We start from the raw sequence: 18,693 nt of genomic DNA, 5'->3' as shown, positions 1-18,693 counted from the left end.
TTGACAGATTAGAGAGATGATTTGCCAAAACTAACAAAATGAAGTTCAACGGGGACAAATGCAAGAGACTCCACTTTGGCAGGAAAAACGAAATGCAAAGGGACAGAATGGGGGACAATGCCTGGCTCGAGAGCAGGATGTGTGAAAAAGATCTTGGAGTCCTCGTGGACGACAAGTTACACATGAGCCAACAATGTGATGTGGCGGCAAAAAAAGCCAATGGGATTGTGGCCTGCATCAATAGGAGCATAGTGTCTAGGTCCAGGGAAGTCATGCTCCCCATGCTCTATTCCGCTTTGGTTAGACCACACCTGGAATATTGTGTCCAATTCTGGGCACCACAATTCAAGAGAGATATTGACAAGCTGGAATGTGTCCAGAGGAGGGCGACTAAAATGATCAAGGGTCTGGAGAACAAGCCCTATGAGGAGCGGCTTAAGGAGCTGGGCTTGTTTAGCCTGAAGAAGAGAAGGATGAGAGGAGATATGATAGCCATGTATAAATATGTGAGAGGAAGCCACAGGGAGGAGGAGGGAACAAGCTTGTTTTCTGCTTCCTTGGAGACTAGGACGCAATGGAACAATGGCTTCAAACTACAAGAGAGGAGATTCCATCTGAACATGAGGAAGAACTTCCTGACTGTGAGAGCTGTTTAGCAGTGGAACTCTCTGCCCCGGAGTGTGGTGGAGGCTCCTTCTTTGGAGGCTTTTAAGCAGAGGCTGGATGGCCATCTGTCAGGGGTGCTTTGAATGCAATATTCCTGCTTCTTGGCAGAATGGGATTGGACTGCATTGCCCATGAGGTCTCTTCTAACTCTGTGATTCTGTGATTGTCTGTCCAAACGGCATTGAATGTTTGCTATGTATGTGTACTGTGATCCACCCTGAGTCCCCTTGGGGAGATAGGGTGGAATATAAATAAAGCGTTGTTGTTGTTGTTATTATTATTATTATTATGTGTCCCTGTTCCAAAAATCCTCCCCAATGAGAGAATTATGCTTTATGTTTTACTTTGACCAGGAAATGACTTAAATGGCCTAGACTTTGATCTTTTAACTTTCTGTTTCCAGGATGAGGTTCCTGGTGGGATTCGATCCGAGAGTTACAAGGTAAGAAATGGTTGGATTTGGAACCAAAATTGATTTTGGTTCAAGAAAACATGGCCCATAGAGCACCTTCACCTGTTTTGTACCTCCTGGGTTGCTTTGCTCAAGTATCTTGCTCTCCTAAAATTTGAGAAAAAATAGGGTCAAACACCCATACTGTTGCAGACACAAAGAACTTAATGGTTTGGGTAAATTTGAATCCACAACCTTGTCGTCCCCCCTCTCCAATTGATGATTTTAACCCACTATCATAGTCATGAGCAAACTTGAGTGTTTTGGACTTCAACTCCTATGATTCCTAACAGTCTATATTTGTTAGGAATTGTGGGACTTAGAGTCTAAAACACCTGGAAGGAGAGCCAAAGTTTGCCCAGTCTTGCTGTAGATACACTCATGGTTGCTTTGATTTTTTTGTGTATGTGTCAGGAGTAATTGAGAAACTGCAAGCTGCTTCTGGTGTGAGAGAATTGGCCGTCTGCAAGGACGTTGCCCAGGGGATGCTTGGATGTTTGATGTTTTACCATCCTTGTGGGAGGCTTCCTTTATGTCCTCGCATGGGGACATAAAGCTAGAGCTGACAGGGGGAGCTCATCCACACTCTCCCTGGATTGGAACTTCCTACCTGTCGGTCTTCAGTCCTGCTGGAACAAGGGTTTAATCCATCGTGCCACTGGGGGCTCCTGGGTTGCTTTGATCAAGCTCAGCTTCTTTTGAGAATGCGTGAATGAACGGCAAATGCTCTGAACGGTTGCATCTAATTCTATCTCCCGATTCCGTCCTTGCTTTATAGTATTCTGAAGAGGCCAACACTTTGGCCGATGACGACTGCGAAAAAGCAGAGAGACTGGGAGCCGTGGACGCATCATTGAGGTACTTTTTCTTCTTCTCCTCCAAAATGGAATTGAGTTCTCCTTTCCCTTAGAGATTGTGAAGGCAATTCCCTCAAGCTTTGTCCTCCCTATAGCTTATCCCCGAGGCATTGATTCAATGCTTAATAACTTGTTTGGGGGGGGTGGGGGGGAACGACGACTCTGTAGCCAAAGTGGTGGCACTCCAAAATCTGCAAATATAGGCATTCTGTAATCTGCAGATATAGGCAGTCTAACATCTGCAAATACAGTATTCCGACACCTGCAGATACAGGTATTCCAACATCTGCAAATACAGACATTCCAGCACCTGTAGAGACAGGTATTCCAACATCTCCATTCCAACATCTGTAAATATAGGGGTTTTTTCTTGTGTAAATATAGGTAATTCAACATCTGCAAATACAGGTATTCTGATATCTGCAGAGACAGGTATTCCATCATCTGCAAACACAGGTATTCTGACATCTGCAGATACAGGAACTCCGACATCTACAGATACAGACATTCTAACACCTGCCGATACAGGCATTCCAACATCTGTAAATTTAGGTAATTCAGTGTCTGCAAATACAGGTATTCCAACATCTGCAGATACAGGCACTCCAACATCTGTAAATATAGGGAATTCAACATCTGCAAATACAGGTATTCCGATATCTGCATTCCGACATCTGTAAATATAGGTATTTTTTCTTCTGTAAATATAGGTAATTCAACATCTGCAAATACAGGTATTCTGACATCTGCAGACACAGGCATTCCAACACCTGCAGATACAGGCATTCTGAAATCTGCAGATACAGGCAATTCCAACATCTGTAAATATAGGTAATTCAACATCTGCAAATACAGGTATTCTGATATCTGCAGACACAGGCATTCCAGAGACAGGTATTCCAACATCTGCAGAGACAGGCATTCCAACACCTGCAGATACAGGTATTCCAACACCTGCAGAGATAGGCATTCCGACACCTGCAGATACAGGTATTCCAACATCTGCAGATAAAGGCATTTCAACATCTGTAAATATAGGGAATTCAACATCAGCAAATACAGGCATTCCGACATCTGCAGAGACAGGCATTCTGAAATCTGCAGATACAGGCATTCCAACACCTGCAGAGACAGGCATTCCAACAACTGTAGAGATAGGCATTCCGACACCTGCAGATACAGGTATTCCAACACCTGCAGATACAGGCATTCTGAAATCTGCAAATACAGGCCTCCAAAATCTGTAAATATAGGTATTCCAACACCTGCAGGTACCGGCATTCCAACATCTGCAGATATAGGCATTGCAACATCTGAAAGTTCAGGCATCCAAACATCTGCAGATACAGGCATTCCAACATCTGTAAATATGGGTAATTCAATGTCTGTTAATATAGGTAATTCAACGTCTGTTAATATAGGTAATTCAACATCTGTAAATACAGGTATTCCAACATTTGCAGACACAGGCATTCCAGCACCTGCAGAAACAGATATTCCAACATCTGTAAATCTAGGCAATTCAGCATTTGCAAATACAGGTATTCCAACATCTGCAAACACAGGCATCCCAAAATTTTAAGAAAAATCTAACACTTCTGGTCTGAATTATTTTGGATAAAGGATACTCAACCCATATAATATAAGGACTGCATTCATGCACATGGAACAGAACTATAAATATATATATTTACATTAAACTGGGACAATGGGGGATCCTGGGCAATATAGGACCTTGTCCAATGTGTGCAGCACTTCTGAGTGTTGCAATGCAATTGCATCAGACTTAGTATACATTTACTCATAGCTATAGGCTGCCATGGCTTCCTGGGCTCTAATTTTCTGAGGAAATGTGGGTAAGACATGAAATTGGTTGTTGTCAGTTTTTCGGGCTATATGGCCGTGTTCTAGAAGCATTCTCTCCTGATGTTTCGCCTGCATCTGTGGCAAGCATCCTCAGAAGTTGTGAGGTCTGACATGAAATTATTATTATTATTTAATACACAACATAGCACACAAGTTCTCTATGCTGGCTTTTGTATTGGATCACCCGCCGGACACTTCCCAAGTGTCTAGGACTATGTGATGTATCGGTGAGTAATGTGTACATCTACACTGTAGAATTTGATACCAGTTTAACTGCCATGGTTCAGTGCTATGGAATCCTGGGAGTTGTAGTTTTACAAGGTCTTGAGTCTTCTCTGCCCAAGAGGGCCGATGCCTCACCAAACTACAAATCCTAGGATCCCATAGCATTGAGCCATGGCAGCTCAAGTGGAGTCAAACTGCATTAATTCCACAGTGTAGATGTACTTTTGGTAGGAGAAAACATATTTTTCTCCCTTGCTTTTTCTGCAGTGAAGAAACTGCCCAAGCTGTGATCCGTTGGACCCGGCACGACGACTCTGAAGACAGCTTTTGTGAAGTTGACGGTATGGCTTATTTCCAAATACTCGTTGTTTAAGACCATTCCCATTTTGAAATTTAATAATAATAATAATAATAATAATAAATCCCCAAATTATAACAGAATGAAACAGAAAGCATGGGTTAAAGTTAATCAGTTAACTTGCAAATTCTGCCCGTTCTAGAACTTTTGCAATCCGGTTTTCGTTCTTTGTGTTTCCATTTTTGTGCATAAAACTATTCTTGCTGCTATAATCGTAGTAAGATACGTTTCCTTAAAATAAGTATTCTAGTTAGGTTTTGTAAACAAGGGAAGGGACCCTACATTCTATGTTTACTGTGTTTGAGCTTTTGTCTTAGGTATTTTGATATGTGTATGTGTTAATATATGCTTTTATGGTTGCATTTTAACTTAATTATTTAGGCGATCGTTCATAGCTTGAGGATGATGGTCCCCCAAGTGTAATGTCTTGGCGGTGGGTTCGTAGGTGGCTGTGGAGCCCTATTCTTGATCCAGATGTGCTCCTGCAGTGAGGACATCAGTTTCCAGATGGAAGGCGGACCTGGCCAGGATTGGCTTGATGCACCTTCCTCTTGGCATGTTTCTTCCTTTTGCTCTCCATCCGTGCCTTTTTGAATTCTGCAGCACTGCTGGTCACAGCTGACCTCCAGTTAGAGTCCTCAAGGGCCAGGGCTTCCCAGTCCTCAGTGTCTATGCCATAGTTCAGTGTTTCTCAACCTTCCTATTGCCATGATCCCTTAATACAGTTCCACATGTTGTGGTGACCCCCAACCATAACATTATTTTCGCTGCTACTTCATAACTGTAATTTTGCCATTGTTATGAATCGTAAATGTAAATATCTGATATGCAGGATGTATTTTCATTCATAATTTGGCACAAATACCCAATACACCCACATTTGAATACTGGTGGGGTTGGGAGGGGGATTGATTTTGTCATTTGGGAGTTGTAGTTGCTGGGATTTATAGTTCACCTACAATCAAAGACAATTCTGAACTCCACCAACGTAGGAATTGAACCAGACTTGGTATACAGAACTCCCATGACCAACAGAAAACACTGGAAGGGTTTGGTGGGCATTGACCTTGAGTTTGGAGTTGTAGTTCACCTACATCCAGAGAGCACTGTGGACTCAAACAATGATGGATCTGGACCAAACTTGGCACAAATACACAATATGCCCAAATATGAACATTGGTGGAGTTTGAGGGGGGGAAATAGACCTTAACATTAGTGAGTTTTAGTTGCTGGGATTTATATCCAGCACTTTTTAACCTGTACCCATCATTGGCCCGGCCCTGTTTTTAATGTGCAATAGTGTAATGTTTTTGTCATTGCTTATGTTTTAATTTTTGGTTTGTACTGTATTGTTATTGTCTGTTGTTGTTGTGTTGAGGCCTTGGCCTTTGTAAGCCGCATCGAGTCCTTCCGGAGATGCTAGCGGGGTACAAATAAAGTTTAATAATAATAATAATAATAATAGTTCACCTACAATAAAGGAGCATTCTGAACCCCACAAACAAGAGAATTGGGACAAACTTCTCACACAGAACCCAGATGAACAACAGAAAATACTGTGTTTTCTGATGGTCTTTGATGACCCCTCTGACACCACCCCCTCAGTGGTCCCGACCCCCAGGTTGAGAAACACTGCCATAGTTTTTAAGGTTGGCTTTAAGCCCATCTTATTTATTTATTTATTTATTATTTATTTATTTACCTTACTTATATCCCGCTGTTCTCAGCCCGAAGGCGACTCACAGCGGTTCACAACAAATACAAACAGCAAAAATTCAGTGCTACAGTATAGAAACAGTTAACAACCTAACACATTACACAATTAATAAACAGTTACTACAATACCCATTCACTGTCGTCTCGTCATCAAAAACATGTTCCAGATTCGTCATCCATTGTTCCATTCCAGTGTTCATTAACCAATCATTGCACTAATCATTCGAACGCCTGCTCAAACAGCCAGGTCTTCACCTTTTTGCGGAATACCATTAGAGATGGTGCTAGTCTAATGTCCGTAGGAAGGGCGTTCCACAGCCGAGGAGCCACCACCGAGAAGGCCCTATCTCTCGTCCCCGCCAGCCGAGCTTGAGAAGCAGGCGGGATCGAGAGCAGGGTCTCCCGGGAAGATCTCAAAGTCCTGGTGGGTTCATAGGCAGAGATGCGGTCAGATAGGTAGCTTGGGCCGGAACCGTTTAGGGCTTTAAAGGCTAACGTCAGCACTTTGAATTCAGCCCGGTAGCAGATCGGTAGCCAGTGGAGTTGGCGCAACAGGGGGTTTGTATGCTCCCTGCGCTCCGCTCCTGTTAAAATCATGGTTGCCGAGCGTTGGACTAGTTGGAGCTTCCGAGCCATCTTCAAAGGCAACCCCACATAGAGAGCGTTGCAGTAGTCTAAACGGGATGTAACCAGAGCGTGGACTACCGTGGCCAAGTCAGACTTCCCAAGGTATGGGTGCAGCTGGCGCACGAGCTTTAGCTGTGCAAATGCTCCCCTGGTCACCGCCGAAACCTGGTGTTCCAGGCTCAGCGATGAGTCCAGGGTCACACCCAAGCTGCGAACCTGCGCCTTCAAGGGGAGTGCGACCCCATCCAACACAGGCTGTAACCCTATGCCCTGTTCTGCCTTACGACTGACCAGGAGTACCTCTGTCTTGTCTGGATTCAATTTCAATTTGTTTGCCCCCATCCAGACCGTCACAGCGGCCAAGCACCGGTTCAGGACCTCGACAGCCTCCTTAGTAGCAGGTGGAAAGGAGTGACAGAGTTGGACATCATCCGCGTACAGATGACACCGTACCCCGAAACTCCGGATGAGTTTCAGTCTCTTTTCCTGTTACTATACTCTCATTATTAAGTTGGGAGTATAGTAACTGCTCTGGGAGACGGTGATCTATGGACATTCGGACAACATGGCATTCAGTCCAGCGGAGTTGATGGCATAGGAGCATCGCTTCAGTGCTGGTGGTCTTTGCTTCTTCTTCCAGCACGCTGACATTTGTCCACCTGTCTTCCCAATATATTTGCAGGATTTTTCAGATGCAACAGTAATGGAATCGTTCCAGGAGTTGCATGTGACGTCTGTAGACAGTCCACGTTTCGCAGGCGTATAGCAGGGTTGGGAGGACAATGGCTTTATAAACAAGCCCCTTGGTCTCCCTACGGATATCCCGGTCCTCAAACACTCTCTGTTTCATTCAGAAAAATGCTGCACTCGCAGAGCTCAGGCGGTGTTGCACTTAATTTATTTATTTAAAATTTTTATATCCCAATCTTCTCTACCTCTGTAGAGGGAGTCAGACCGGCTGACAGCAAGAATTCAATGCTAACAGCAAAAATCTAAATTAACAAATACATATAAAATAAATACATAAAAGCCATTTGCGGAGATAATAATAATAATAATAATAATAATAATATTTATTTATTTATTTATTTATTTACTATTCTTGTATACCGCTGTATCTCAAGCCCGAGGGCGACTCACAGCGGTTTCCAAACAGCAGTAACTAATATACAATAACAGTTAAATTACACATTTCCATTAATAACTAATAAGCAATCATCAATACACAATTATCACAAATCCCATCCCCGATCGCCTCATCATCCAAGCATGATCCAAATTCGTCGTCCATTGTTCCGTTCCTATGTTCAAGTTACCAAAATTGCACTGAATTACTCAAACGCCTGCACAAACATCCAGGTCTTCAACTTTCTATGGAATGTCATGAGAGGTGGTGCCAGCCTAACGTCTACAGGAAGGGCGTTCCACAGCCGAGGAGCCACCACCGAGAAGGCCCTATCCCTCGTCCCCGCCAACCGTGCTTGAGAGGCTGGCGGGATCGAGAACAGGGCCTCTCTGGAAGATCTCAAAGTCCAGGTGGGTTCATAGGCCGAGATGCGGTCAGATAGGTATCTTGGGCCGGAATAATAACACTTTATTTGTACCATCTCCCCAAGGGACTCGGTGCGGCTTACATGAGGCCGAGCCCAAAAACAACAATACAAGCAATAATAACAACAATACAACCAATTAAAATAAAACATGGACAATACAATAATGCAACATTAACAATAAGACCGCACGATTAAAAACTATGGGAAGGCCAAATGTAAAATTAAAATTGAAAGTAATGCTGGAACATGGGCGAAAAAGTGATGGGGCATTTGTGGAAAACATACAAGCAGACCTAAAAATGTAAAGTGCTTTGGAAGACAAAGTGCTATGGGATCCGGCCCAAGCTTCCTATCCGACCGCATCTCTGCCTATGAACCCACCAGGACTTTGAGATCTTCCGGGGAGGCCCTGCTCTCGATCCCGCCTGCCTCACAGGCACGGCTGGCGGGGACGAGAGATAGGGCCTTCTCGGTGGTGGTCCCTCAGCTGTGGAACACCCTTCCCACAGATATTAGGCTAGCTCCATCATTAATGGTATTCCGCAAAAAAGTGAAGACCTGGTTGTTCGAGCAGGCGTTCGAATAGTTAGTGCAATGAGTGTAATGAACATAGGAATGGAACAATGGATTACGGATCTGGATCATGTTTTCAGTGATGAGACGCCAGTGAATGGCTATTGTTGTTAATTATATAGGATTGTTTAGGTGTTATGATGTTACTGTTTTTTTTACCGTGTACTGTATTTTTGCTGTTCGGTTGTTAACTGCTGTGAGTCACCTAAGGGCTGAGAACAGCGGTATACAAATAAAGTAAATAAATAAATAAATAAATAAATAATTCTGGGAAGGCACACTGGAACAGCCACGTCTTCAAGCTCCTCCTAAAGACTGTCGGAGTTGGGGCCTGCCTGATGTCCTCAGGGAGTGAGTTCCAGAGTCGAGGGGTCACCACCGAAAAGGCTCTCTCTCATCCCCACCAATCGCGCCTGCGATGCTGGTGGGATCGCAAGCAGGGCCTCTCCAGATGAACGGAGAGATCATGTGGGTTCGTATACAGAGATGCGGTCACGCAGGTAGGCGGGTCCCACACCGTTCAGGGCTTTGTAGGTAAGAAGCTGCACCTTGAATTGGTTCCGGAAAATAAATGGCAACCAGTGGAGCTCCTTGAACAGCTCCTAAAACATCCACAAAGCAGATGATCCACTCCACTGAAGGATGCAACCCTCTTTCTTAGCTTTTCTCTTCCTCTTCCCTTAATCTGTGGATTTATTCCTTCCTAGACATTCAGTCTCCTGAGGCAGAATATGTGGATTTGCTGATCAATCCAGAGCGCTACACAGGCTACAAAGGGCCTGAAGCCTGGAAGATTTGGAACAGCATTTATGAAGAGAACTGCTTCAAGTATGTGCATTTATTTTCCCTCCAAGAGTATTTTATACATACTGTTTTTCATGTAAAAAAAAAAACATGGTTAGCAATGAAAATGGCTCCAAAATTGTTAGAAATAATAGAAGTGTAACAAATTGAGTAATTGACTGAAAACAGAGCATGAATAACCAGGGGGCATAACTAAAAATTCTAGTGATCAGGAAAATGCTTGAGAAAACAAGTGCTCAGTTGGCTGCAACAACAAGAACAACAATTTTATACAGACATAAATACTTTGTTAGAGGGAACACTTCTCTAGGAATAATAATAATAATATCAAGAAGGATCATAAGCCTGAAAGAGCCCCCGGTGAAGCAGTGGGTTAAACCTCTGTGCCGGCAGGACTGAAGACCGACAGGTTGCAGGTTCGAATCCGGGGAGAGGCGGATGAGCTCCCTCTATCAGCTCCAGCTCCTCATGCAGGGACATGAGAGAAGCCTCCCACAAGGGTGATAAAAAGATCAAATCATCCGGGCGTCCCCTGGGCAACGTCCTTGCAGACAGCCAATTCTCTCACATCAGAAGCGACTTGCAGTTTTTCAGGTCGCTCCTGACACAACAAAAAAAAAAAAGCCTGAAAACGTTACACAAAATGAACACGTCAAACTCCTCTGGGACTTCTGAATTTAGACTGACAGAGTTTTGGAGCACAATACTCCTGATATGAGGATTTAAAGATCGAGCTGCAAAGATTCTGGCAAAAATCAGTCAAGGAGGTCCCAGTAGTGATGGGCACACTGGGTGCAGTGCCTCAAGACCTTGGCCTGCACTTAAACACAATCAGCGCTGATAAAGTTACTATCTGTCAGCTGCAGGAGGCCAGCCTATGTGGATCTGCACGCATTATTCGCTGATACATCACACAGTCCCAGACACTTGGGAAGTGTCTGACGTGTGATCCAATACAACAGCCAACAGAGTGACCTTGTTTGCTTTGAACTCATCTTGTTGGGTTTCAAATAAATAAATAAATAAATAAATAAATAAATAATCACACATCAGACACACTTGAGAAGTTTCCGACGTGTGATCCAATACAACAACCAGCATAGTGATTTTGCTGTGGGCTCATCTTGTTGTGCTTCAAATAATAATAATAATAATAATAATAATAATAATAATAATAATAATTTTTATACATACATACGTTGCCAGAGGGAACACTTCTCTATGAATAATAATAATAATAATACAGTAGAGGCTTGCTTATCCAACAGAACGTTGGATAAGTGAAAACGTTGGATAATAAGGAGGGATGAAGGAAAAGCCTATGATTTTACAAATTAAGCACCAAATCATCATGTTTTACAACAAATTGACAGAAAAAGTAGTTCAATACACAGTAACGTTATGTAGTAATTACTGTACTTACGAATTTAGCACTAAAACAGACAAGGGTGCTTTCTTTCATAGAATCATAGAATCAAAGAGTTGGAAGAGACCTCCTGGGCCATCCAGTCCAACCCCTTTCTGCCAAGAAGCAGGAATATTGCATTCAAAGCACCCCCGATGGATGGCCATCCAGCCCCTGTTTAAAAGCTTCCAAAGAAGGAGCCTCCACCACACTCCGAGGCAGAGAGTTCCACTGCTGAACAGCTCTCACAGTCAGGAAGTTCTTCCTCATGTTCAGATGGAATCTCCTCTCTTGTAGTTTGAAGCCATTGTTCCGCATCCTAGTCTCCAGGGAAGCAGAAAACAAGCTTGCTCCCTCCTCCCTGTGGCTTCCTCTCACATATTTATACATGGCTATCATATCTCCTCTCAGCCTTCTCTTCTTCAGGCTACAACTCCTTAAGCCGCTCCTCATAGGACTTGTTCTCCTGACCCTTGATCATTTTAGTTGCCCTCCTCTGGACACATTCCAGCTTGTCAATATCTCTCTTCAATTGTGGTGCCCAGAATTGGACACAATATTCCAGGTGTGGTCTGACCAAAGCGGAATAGAGCATGGGGAGCATGACTTCCCTAGATCTGGACACTATGCTCCTATTGATGCCGGCCAAAATCCCATTGACCTTTTTTGCCGCCACATCACATTGTTGGCTCATGTTTAACTTGTTGTCCACGAGGACTCCAAGATCTTTTTCACACGTACTGCTCTCGAGCCAGGCATCCCCCATTCTGTATCTTTGCATTTCGTTTTTCCTGTCAAAGTGGAGTATCTTGCATGTGTCCCTGTTGTACTTCATTGTGTTAGCTTTGGCCCATCATCTCTCTAATCTGTCAAGATCGTTTTGAATCCTGCTCCTGTCCTCTGGAGTCTTGGCTCTCCCTCCCAATTTGGTGTCGTCTGCAAACTTGATGATCCTGCCTTCTAGCCCTTCATCATTCTAAGTCATTAATAAAGATCCTGAGCAGGACCGGGCCCAGGGGGGAACCCTACTTTTGGCACTCTGCTCGTCACTTCTTTCCATGAGTGTACATGAGTGTTACACAGATTTTTTTACTGGTTTCATTGCTAATTTTATTCTGTCATTATTCAAATCTCTGCTCAGCCATGTAAATGCACTATAAGTGACCCTCGGCAAGTCACACACTCTCAGCCTTGGAGGAATTAAAGAAAGGCAACCCCAATTTGAATAAATCTTGCAAAAAAATCCCAACAACAACAAATATGTTCTCCCTAAAGTTGCCATAAGCCAGAAACAACTTGAGATACACAACTGCCTCAGCTTTTTTTTTTTTTGGTCGTGTCAGGAGCGACTTGAGAAACTGCAAGTCGCTTCCGGTGTGAGAGAATTGACCGTCTGCAAGGACGTTGCCCAGGGGATGCCCGGATGATTTGATGTTTTTATCATCCTTGTGGGAGGCTTCTCTCATGTCCCCGCATGAAGAGCTGGAGCTGATAGAGGGAGCTCATCCGCCTCTCTTCGGATTCAAACCTGTTGGTCTTTAGTCCTGCCGGCACAGGGGTTTAACCCACTGCGCCACTGGGGGCTCCTACTGCCTTGGCTCACTGTTAGAGACTGTTGGTTTGGTTAAGAAAAATATGTTATTTCTCTTAAAATATATCAGGACATTTTAAATAAATAACCTTTCTTTTTCCCTTTCTCCTTTAGGCCGCAGTCCATAAAAAGGCCTTTAAATCCATTGACATCTAGCAAAGGTAAGCTTGCCCTCTTTGCATTGGGGAAGGGCTGGGATATATTGTGCAGATCAGTAAAGATTCAGCCATAGGGAAAAGACAGAAGAACCTGAGGTTTTGCATAATGTATTGTCGAAGGCTTTCATGGCTGGAATCACTAGGTTCTTGTGGGTTTTTTCGGGCTATAGAGCCACGTTCTAGAGGCATTTCTCCTGACGTTTCGCCTGCATCTATGGCAAGCATCCTCAGAGGTTGAGAAGGTCTTCTCAACCTCTGAGGATGCTTGCCATAGATGCAGGCGAAACGTCAGGAGAAATGCCTCTAGAACATGGCTCTATAGCCCGAAAAAACCCACAAGAACCTTTTGCATAATGCATATAAATTATTGGGCCAGGTTGTGAGCTCACAACCTCAGAGGATACCTGACAAAGATACAGGCAAAACATCAGGAGGGAATGCTTCTGGAACATGGCCATACAGCCCGAAAAACAGCAACTCGAAGTTTTTGCAGTTTAACAAACTTTTTCTATGTTTTAATGAACCAATTAGGAAATGACATTCATAACCCAGGAACAAAAATCAAGTTACGTAGTGGAATCAATGACCTTCTTCGACTCTCCTCCAGCACATGCCATATAATATATTGCATATACATATAAGATTTATAATATTATAATGTAATGCAATATAATACTACTACTACTAATAATATGATATTATAATTATATATTTATATTACATGTAATATTACTAATAGTATTACAATATAATGGTATAGTACAATATAGCAATATTTAAAACTGATATTGTACTTATTTATTTATCGTGTCATCAGCAACCATACCATTATATTACAATTCTAACAGAGCAAAACAAACACACAGATTAAAAAGGAAAAGAAAAAGAAAACACAAATTTTGCAAATTTGGTATTTGGTTAAATGTCCTTTGAGCAGTATCTGGCCACTTGGAGTGCCTCTGGGGTTGCCGCAAGAAGGTCCTCCCTCGTGCATGTGGCAGGACTCAGGGTGCATTGCAGCAGGTGGTCTGTGGTTTGCTCTTCTCCGCACTCGCATGTTGAGTATTCCACTTTGTAGCTCCATTTCTTGAGGTTGGCTCTGCATCTCGTGGTGCCAGAGCGCAGTCTGTTCATCGCCTTCCAAGTCGCCCCGTCTTCTTCCGTGTGCCCAGGGGGGAGTCTCTCCTCTGGTATCACCCATGGATTGAGGTGCTGGGTTTGGGCCTGCCACTTTTGGACTCTCGCTTGTTGGGGTGTTCCAGCGAGTGTCTCTGTAGATCTAAGAAAACTATGTCTTGATTTAAGTCGTTGACGTGCTGGCTGATACCCAAACAGGGGATGAGCTGGAGATGTCTCTGCCTTGGTCCTTTCACTATTGGCTGCTACTTCCCGGCAGATGTCAGGTGGTGCAATACCGGCTAAGCAGTGTAATTTCTCCAGTGGTGTAGGGCGCAAACACCCCGTGATAATGCGGCATGTCTCATTAAGAGCCACATCTACTGTTTTAGTGTGGTGAGATGTGTTCCACACTGGGCATGCATACTCAGCAGCAGAGTAGCATAGCGCAAGGGCAGATGTCTTCACTGTGTCTGGTTGTGATCCCCAGGTTGTGCCAGTCAGCTTTCGTATGATGCTGTTTCTAGCGCCCACTTTTTGCTTGATGTTCAGGCAGTGCTTCTTGTAGGTCAGAGCACGGTCCAAAGTGACTCCCAGGTATTTGGGTGTGTTCCAATGCTCCAGTGGAATCCCTTCCCAGGTAATAATCCTCAGAGCTCGGGATGCTTGTTTGTTCTTAAGGTGAAAGGCGCATGTCTGTGTTTTAGATGGATTAGGGATCAGCTGGTTTTCCCTGTAATAGATATTGTACTATGCTAATAATATATTGTATGTATATATATATCTTGTAAGCCACTCTGAATCCCCTTCGGGTTGAGAAGGGCAGCATATAAATGTCATAAATAAATAGATAAATAAATTTCCAGTGAGTTGATTATTATTTTCCTTCAGGTCTTTTCACTGCCCAACTTTCACATCCATCCATAGAGGTCAGAAATACTGTGATATTGTTGATCCTAGATTTTATATTTAATGTGTATATCATTATATCATTGGAATAGTTTTAATATTGTCTTTAGGGGAATAGTCAACAAATCCACAGATACACCCTTTCTTTAAATGGTATCTTACTAATATTTCTGAAACTAATATGAATTTTCATCTTTTTAAACAGGAACAGGAAAAAATGAAGGTGAGTATTTCTAGTTGGATTCTGTTGTGTTGTTGTTGTTGTTGTTATCATTTTTGCTATTATTGCTGCTGCTGGTACAGGTTGGGTATTGTTGCACTCCAAGCCTGGAAACACCTATGGTTACCACACCACACAAAAATCCAAGAATATAAGCAAATGGTTTGTTGTAAAAAGCATACAAAAAATCAGGAACAAGAAAGGAAGATATATCATCCAAGAAAGTTTAGCAACCTTCCAAATGTCTCATAAAATTCCAAATGTGACAAAGTCCAGGAACAGCCAAGAATCACAGATGCAACGTAAGTCCACAATCAGGAAAATCTAACTAGTAAAACTTAAACAGGAGTACATGAACAGGAACATATAAAACTCCCAATATATTTGAAATCCAAAACCAAAGCTTGACTTGAACCAGGAACAAGAGAATTCAGGCTTAGCTTTTTACTGTAACGCAGCTTTGCTTGAACTGACCTTAAAGTAAACTTGTTTAATAGACACCCATGAAATCATTCCTTTTCCCATGACTTTCTTCAAAACTTCCCGTGTAATCTCTCTGAACAATTCAATCTATTTTTGGCTCTGATTTGCAAACAAAGACCTTTGTTGATCTCCGTAGCTGCAGATTAGAGAGATGGGCCAAAGCTAACAAAATGAAGTTCAACAGTGACAAATGCAAGATACTCCACTTTGGCAGAAAAAATGAAATGCAAAGATACAGAATGGGGGATACCTGGCTTGAGAGCAGTACGTGTGAAAAAGATCTTGGAGTCCTCGTGGGCAACAAGTTAAACATGAGCCAACACTGTGATGTGGCGGCAAAAAAAGCCAATGGGATTTTGGCCTGCACCAATAGGAGCCTAGTGTCTAGATCTAAGGAAGTAATGCTACCCCTCTATTCCACTTTGGTTAGACCACACCTGGAATATTGTGTCCAATTCTGGGCACCACAATTCAAGAGAGGTATTGACAAGCTGGAATGTGTCCAGAGGAGGGTGACTAAAATGATAAAAGGTCTGGAGAACAAGCCCTATGAGGAGCGGCTTGGAGAGCTGGGCATGTTTATTTATTTATTTATTTATTTATTTATTTATTTGGTACACTTGTATACCGCTAATATCTCAGCCCGTGCGGCGACTCATTGCGGTTTACAACATATTTAAAAATACAATATTCACTTTAAAAATATAAAATAAAATATAAAAATACATACATATACATACATAGTATTGGGCCACCAATACATGTTTAGCCTGAAGAAGAGAAGTCTGAGAGGAGATATGATAGCCTTGTATAAATATGTGAGAGGAAGCCACAGGGAGGAGGAGAGAGCAAGCTTGTTTTCTGCTTCCTTGGAGACTAGGACGCGGAACAATGGCTTCAAACTACAAGAGAGGAGATTCCATCTGAACATGAGGAAGAACTTCTTGACTGTGAGAGCCGTTCAGCAGTGGAACTCTCTGCCCCGGAGTGTGGTGGAGGCTCCTTCTTTGGAAGCTTTTAAGCAGAGGCTGGATGGCCATCTGTCAGGGGTGGTTTGAATGCAATATTCCTGCTTCTTGGCAGAAGGTTGGACTGGATGGCCCATGAGGTCTCTTCCAACTCTTTGATTCTATGATTCTATGCAGGGGGTTGTCCGGGGAACCCTCTTTATCACTAAGCTCTTCACTCGATTCCTTATTTGCTGTTGCTACTTCAGCCTCCCCTGGATGGCCTTGAGTCCCTGCATTTTCAGAGCCACAGAGAGAAAGATCATTTCCCAGACTTGAGAACCCAATACTTTGTGCCACAGGAAAGCTTACAATCCTCTCTAAATCATCAGTTAAACTGCCAGCTACAGGCTGATCTACGACAAGCATTCCTTATCCAGAAATCCAAAATGCTTAAAAGTTCTAAATTGTTTGCATGGGTGGTTGAGAAAGTGAACCTTTTTTTGGTTTATTGATAGTTCAATATCTATAAAAATTAGCTTAAGACTATGTATACTGTTAGAGGTTGGAAATGTAAATAAACAGAAGCTTTGCCACTGTTTCTGAACCAAAATATACCCTGCAGTATAATGTGTCACTCAGATTTGTGTAACAAGTAACAGTAACTTTACTTAAGTTCAAAAGGTCAAGCAGAGCAACAATGTATACAGCAGTCTCTCTGAATTCTAGCAGAGAACAGAGGGAATAAACAGTCCTTTTAAACAGTCTATATACTTCATGCCTTAGAAATGATCAGGCTTCAGAGAGTTATCAGCCATTTCCTTCCTGGCTGTTTCCAGTCAGCACTCTCTTCACTCTTTGAGGTGAAAGTGACAGTTAGAACCGTTTCTCTCAGCAGCAAGCTAGAGACAGTAGCCAGTCAGAATTCTGGCTCCTGGCATGCTCAGCCAATCAGCTGCCGACACATGATTTTCCAGTCAACCCATTGCATCTATTTACAAATCCCCACATATAAAATGGACCCCATTATCCACTGTGATTTTGTTACCAGCTTTATTTGGACACAGAATTATTATCGTTATTGTTGTTATTTATTTATACCCCACTTTATCTCTCCTGAAAGAGACTCAAAGCTAAATTGTATTCTAATTGTGTTGAGATTAATTTCACAATTCAGCAGCAGATCAGTTGCACAACTTCAGTGCTTTCCAGTAGCTTCTTCCTGCACAGTATTTTCAGTCAACTGCTCCCACAAACTGCAGTCACTCTGAAACTCTTTTACAAACACTTGAGCACATGTCCGGCCATTGTCAGTTTTACTATTGTTTTCTCCTCCAATCTAGATGACATTACAAACTTACCACAGCACACAGTTATATCTTGTCTTAGCAGACAGGTTCTTTTAATCAATTACATAGAGCCTTTGACGAACAGCATCACAACACAAGGAGAGAGTATACACTCTACATGACTTCCTTATATACAATTCTATACAATTACACATAGCAATCTCTGATTGGTTCCCAACTCATTATCTTAACTCAGACCCAGGATTACATCATTCACAATCACCTGGACTAGGCCAGAACACATTCCCCAAATGATTCCCTATATACAGTTAATGCATGACTCAGCATTTCCAATAGAATCCTATTAGCAGTGCATGTCTCAGCTATATTACATTACAATACATTGTGAAACCTGACATGCTAATTGTACTAATTTAAATTGGATATTATTGCTTTTGTTATGAATAACTTTTCAGTAACTTTAAAGCATAGGTTCTTTTTATTGCAATTTCCCGGTAAGAGCAAGAGTGTCAAAACTTTTAAAGAGCAACACAAAGGATGACGTTGGACATACTGACATACAGCTTCTATGTAACTACATTGAATCCACAAACAACCTACAGTTACATTGGCTAGCAAACAAACAAAGGGCATTTACATTTTTACTTAGCATTCACATTACCATACACATTCATTCACCTTCATGCATCCAAATATTACTATATCCTTTCTCTGTTTACGAACCCACACGATCTCTTCGATCATCTGGAGAAGCCTTGCTCACGATCCTACCTGCATCGCAAGCGTGATTGGTGGGGACGAGGGACAGGGCCTTCTCGGTGGTGGCCCCTCGACTCTGGAACTCTCTCCTTAAGGACA

General features: G+C 42.6%; 1 protein-coding gene across 1 annotated transcript in view; it reads left to right on the top strand.

Annotated features, from left to right (window-relative positions):
• Nucleotides 1-18,693, top strand: part of ERO1A (endoplasmic reticulum oxidoreductase 1 alpha) — a 43,819-nt gene that overhangs the window by 13,708 nt on the left and 11,418 nt on the right. The window contains exons 4-9 of the mRNA XM_067463115.1: nucleotides 1,070-1,108; nucleotides 1,896-1,975; nucleotides 4,333-4,406; nucleotides 9,600-9,720; nucleotides 12,807-12,853; nucleotides 15,081-15,098. Coding sequence (XP_067319216.1) covers nucleotides 1,070-1,108; nucleotides 1,896-1,975; nucleotides 4,333-4,406; nucleotides 9,600-9,720; nucleotides 12,807-12,853; nucleotides 15,081-15,098 — 379 coding nt within the window. The remainder of the gene's footprint in view (nucleotides 1-1,069; nucleotides 1,109-1,895; nucleotides 1,976-4,332; nucleotides 4,407-9,599; nucleotides 9,721-12,806; nucleotides 12,854-15,080; nucleotides 15,099-18,693) is intronic.

This window comes from Anolis sagrei, chromosome 1 (genome assembly GCF_037176765.1).
Source record: "Anolis sagrei isolate rAnoSag1 chromosome 1, rAnoSag1.mat, whole genome shotgun sequence".
Lineage (NCBI taxonomy): Eukaryota > Metazoa > Chordata > Lepidosauria > Squamata > Dactyloidae > Anolis > Anolis sagrei.
Note: the sequence above shows the minus strand (reverse complement) of the source record. Positions and strands in the feature narration are given on the sequence as shown.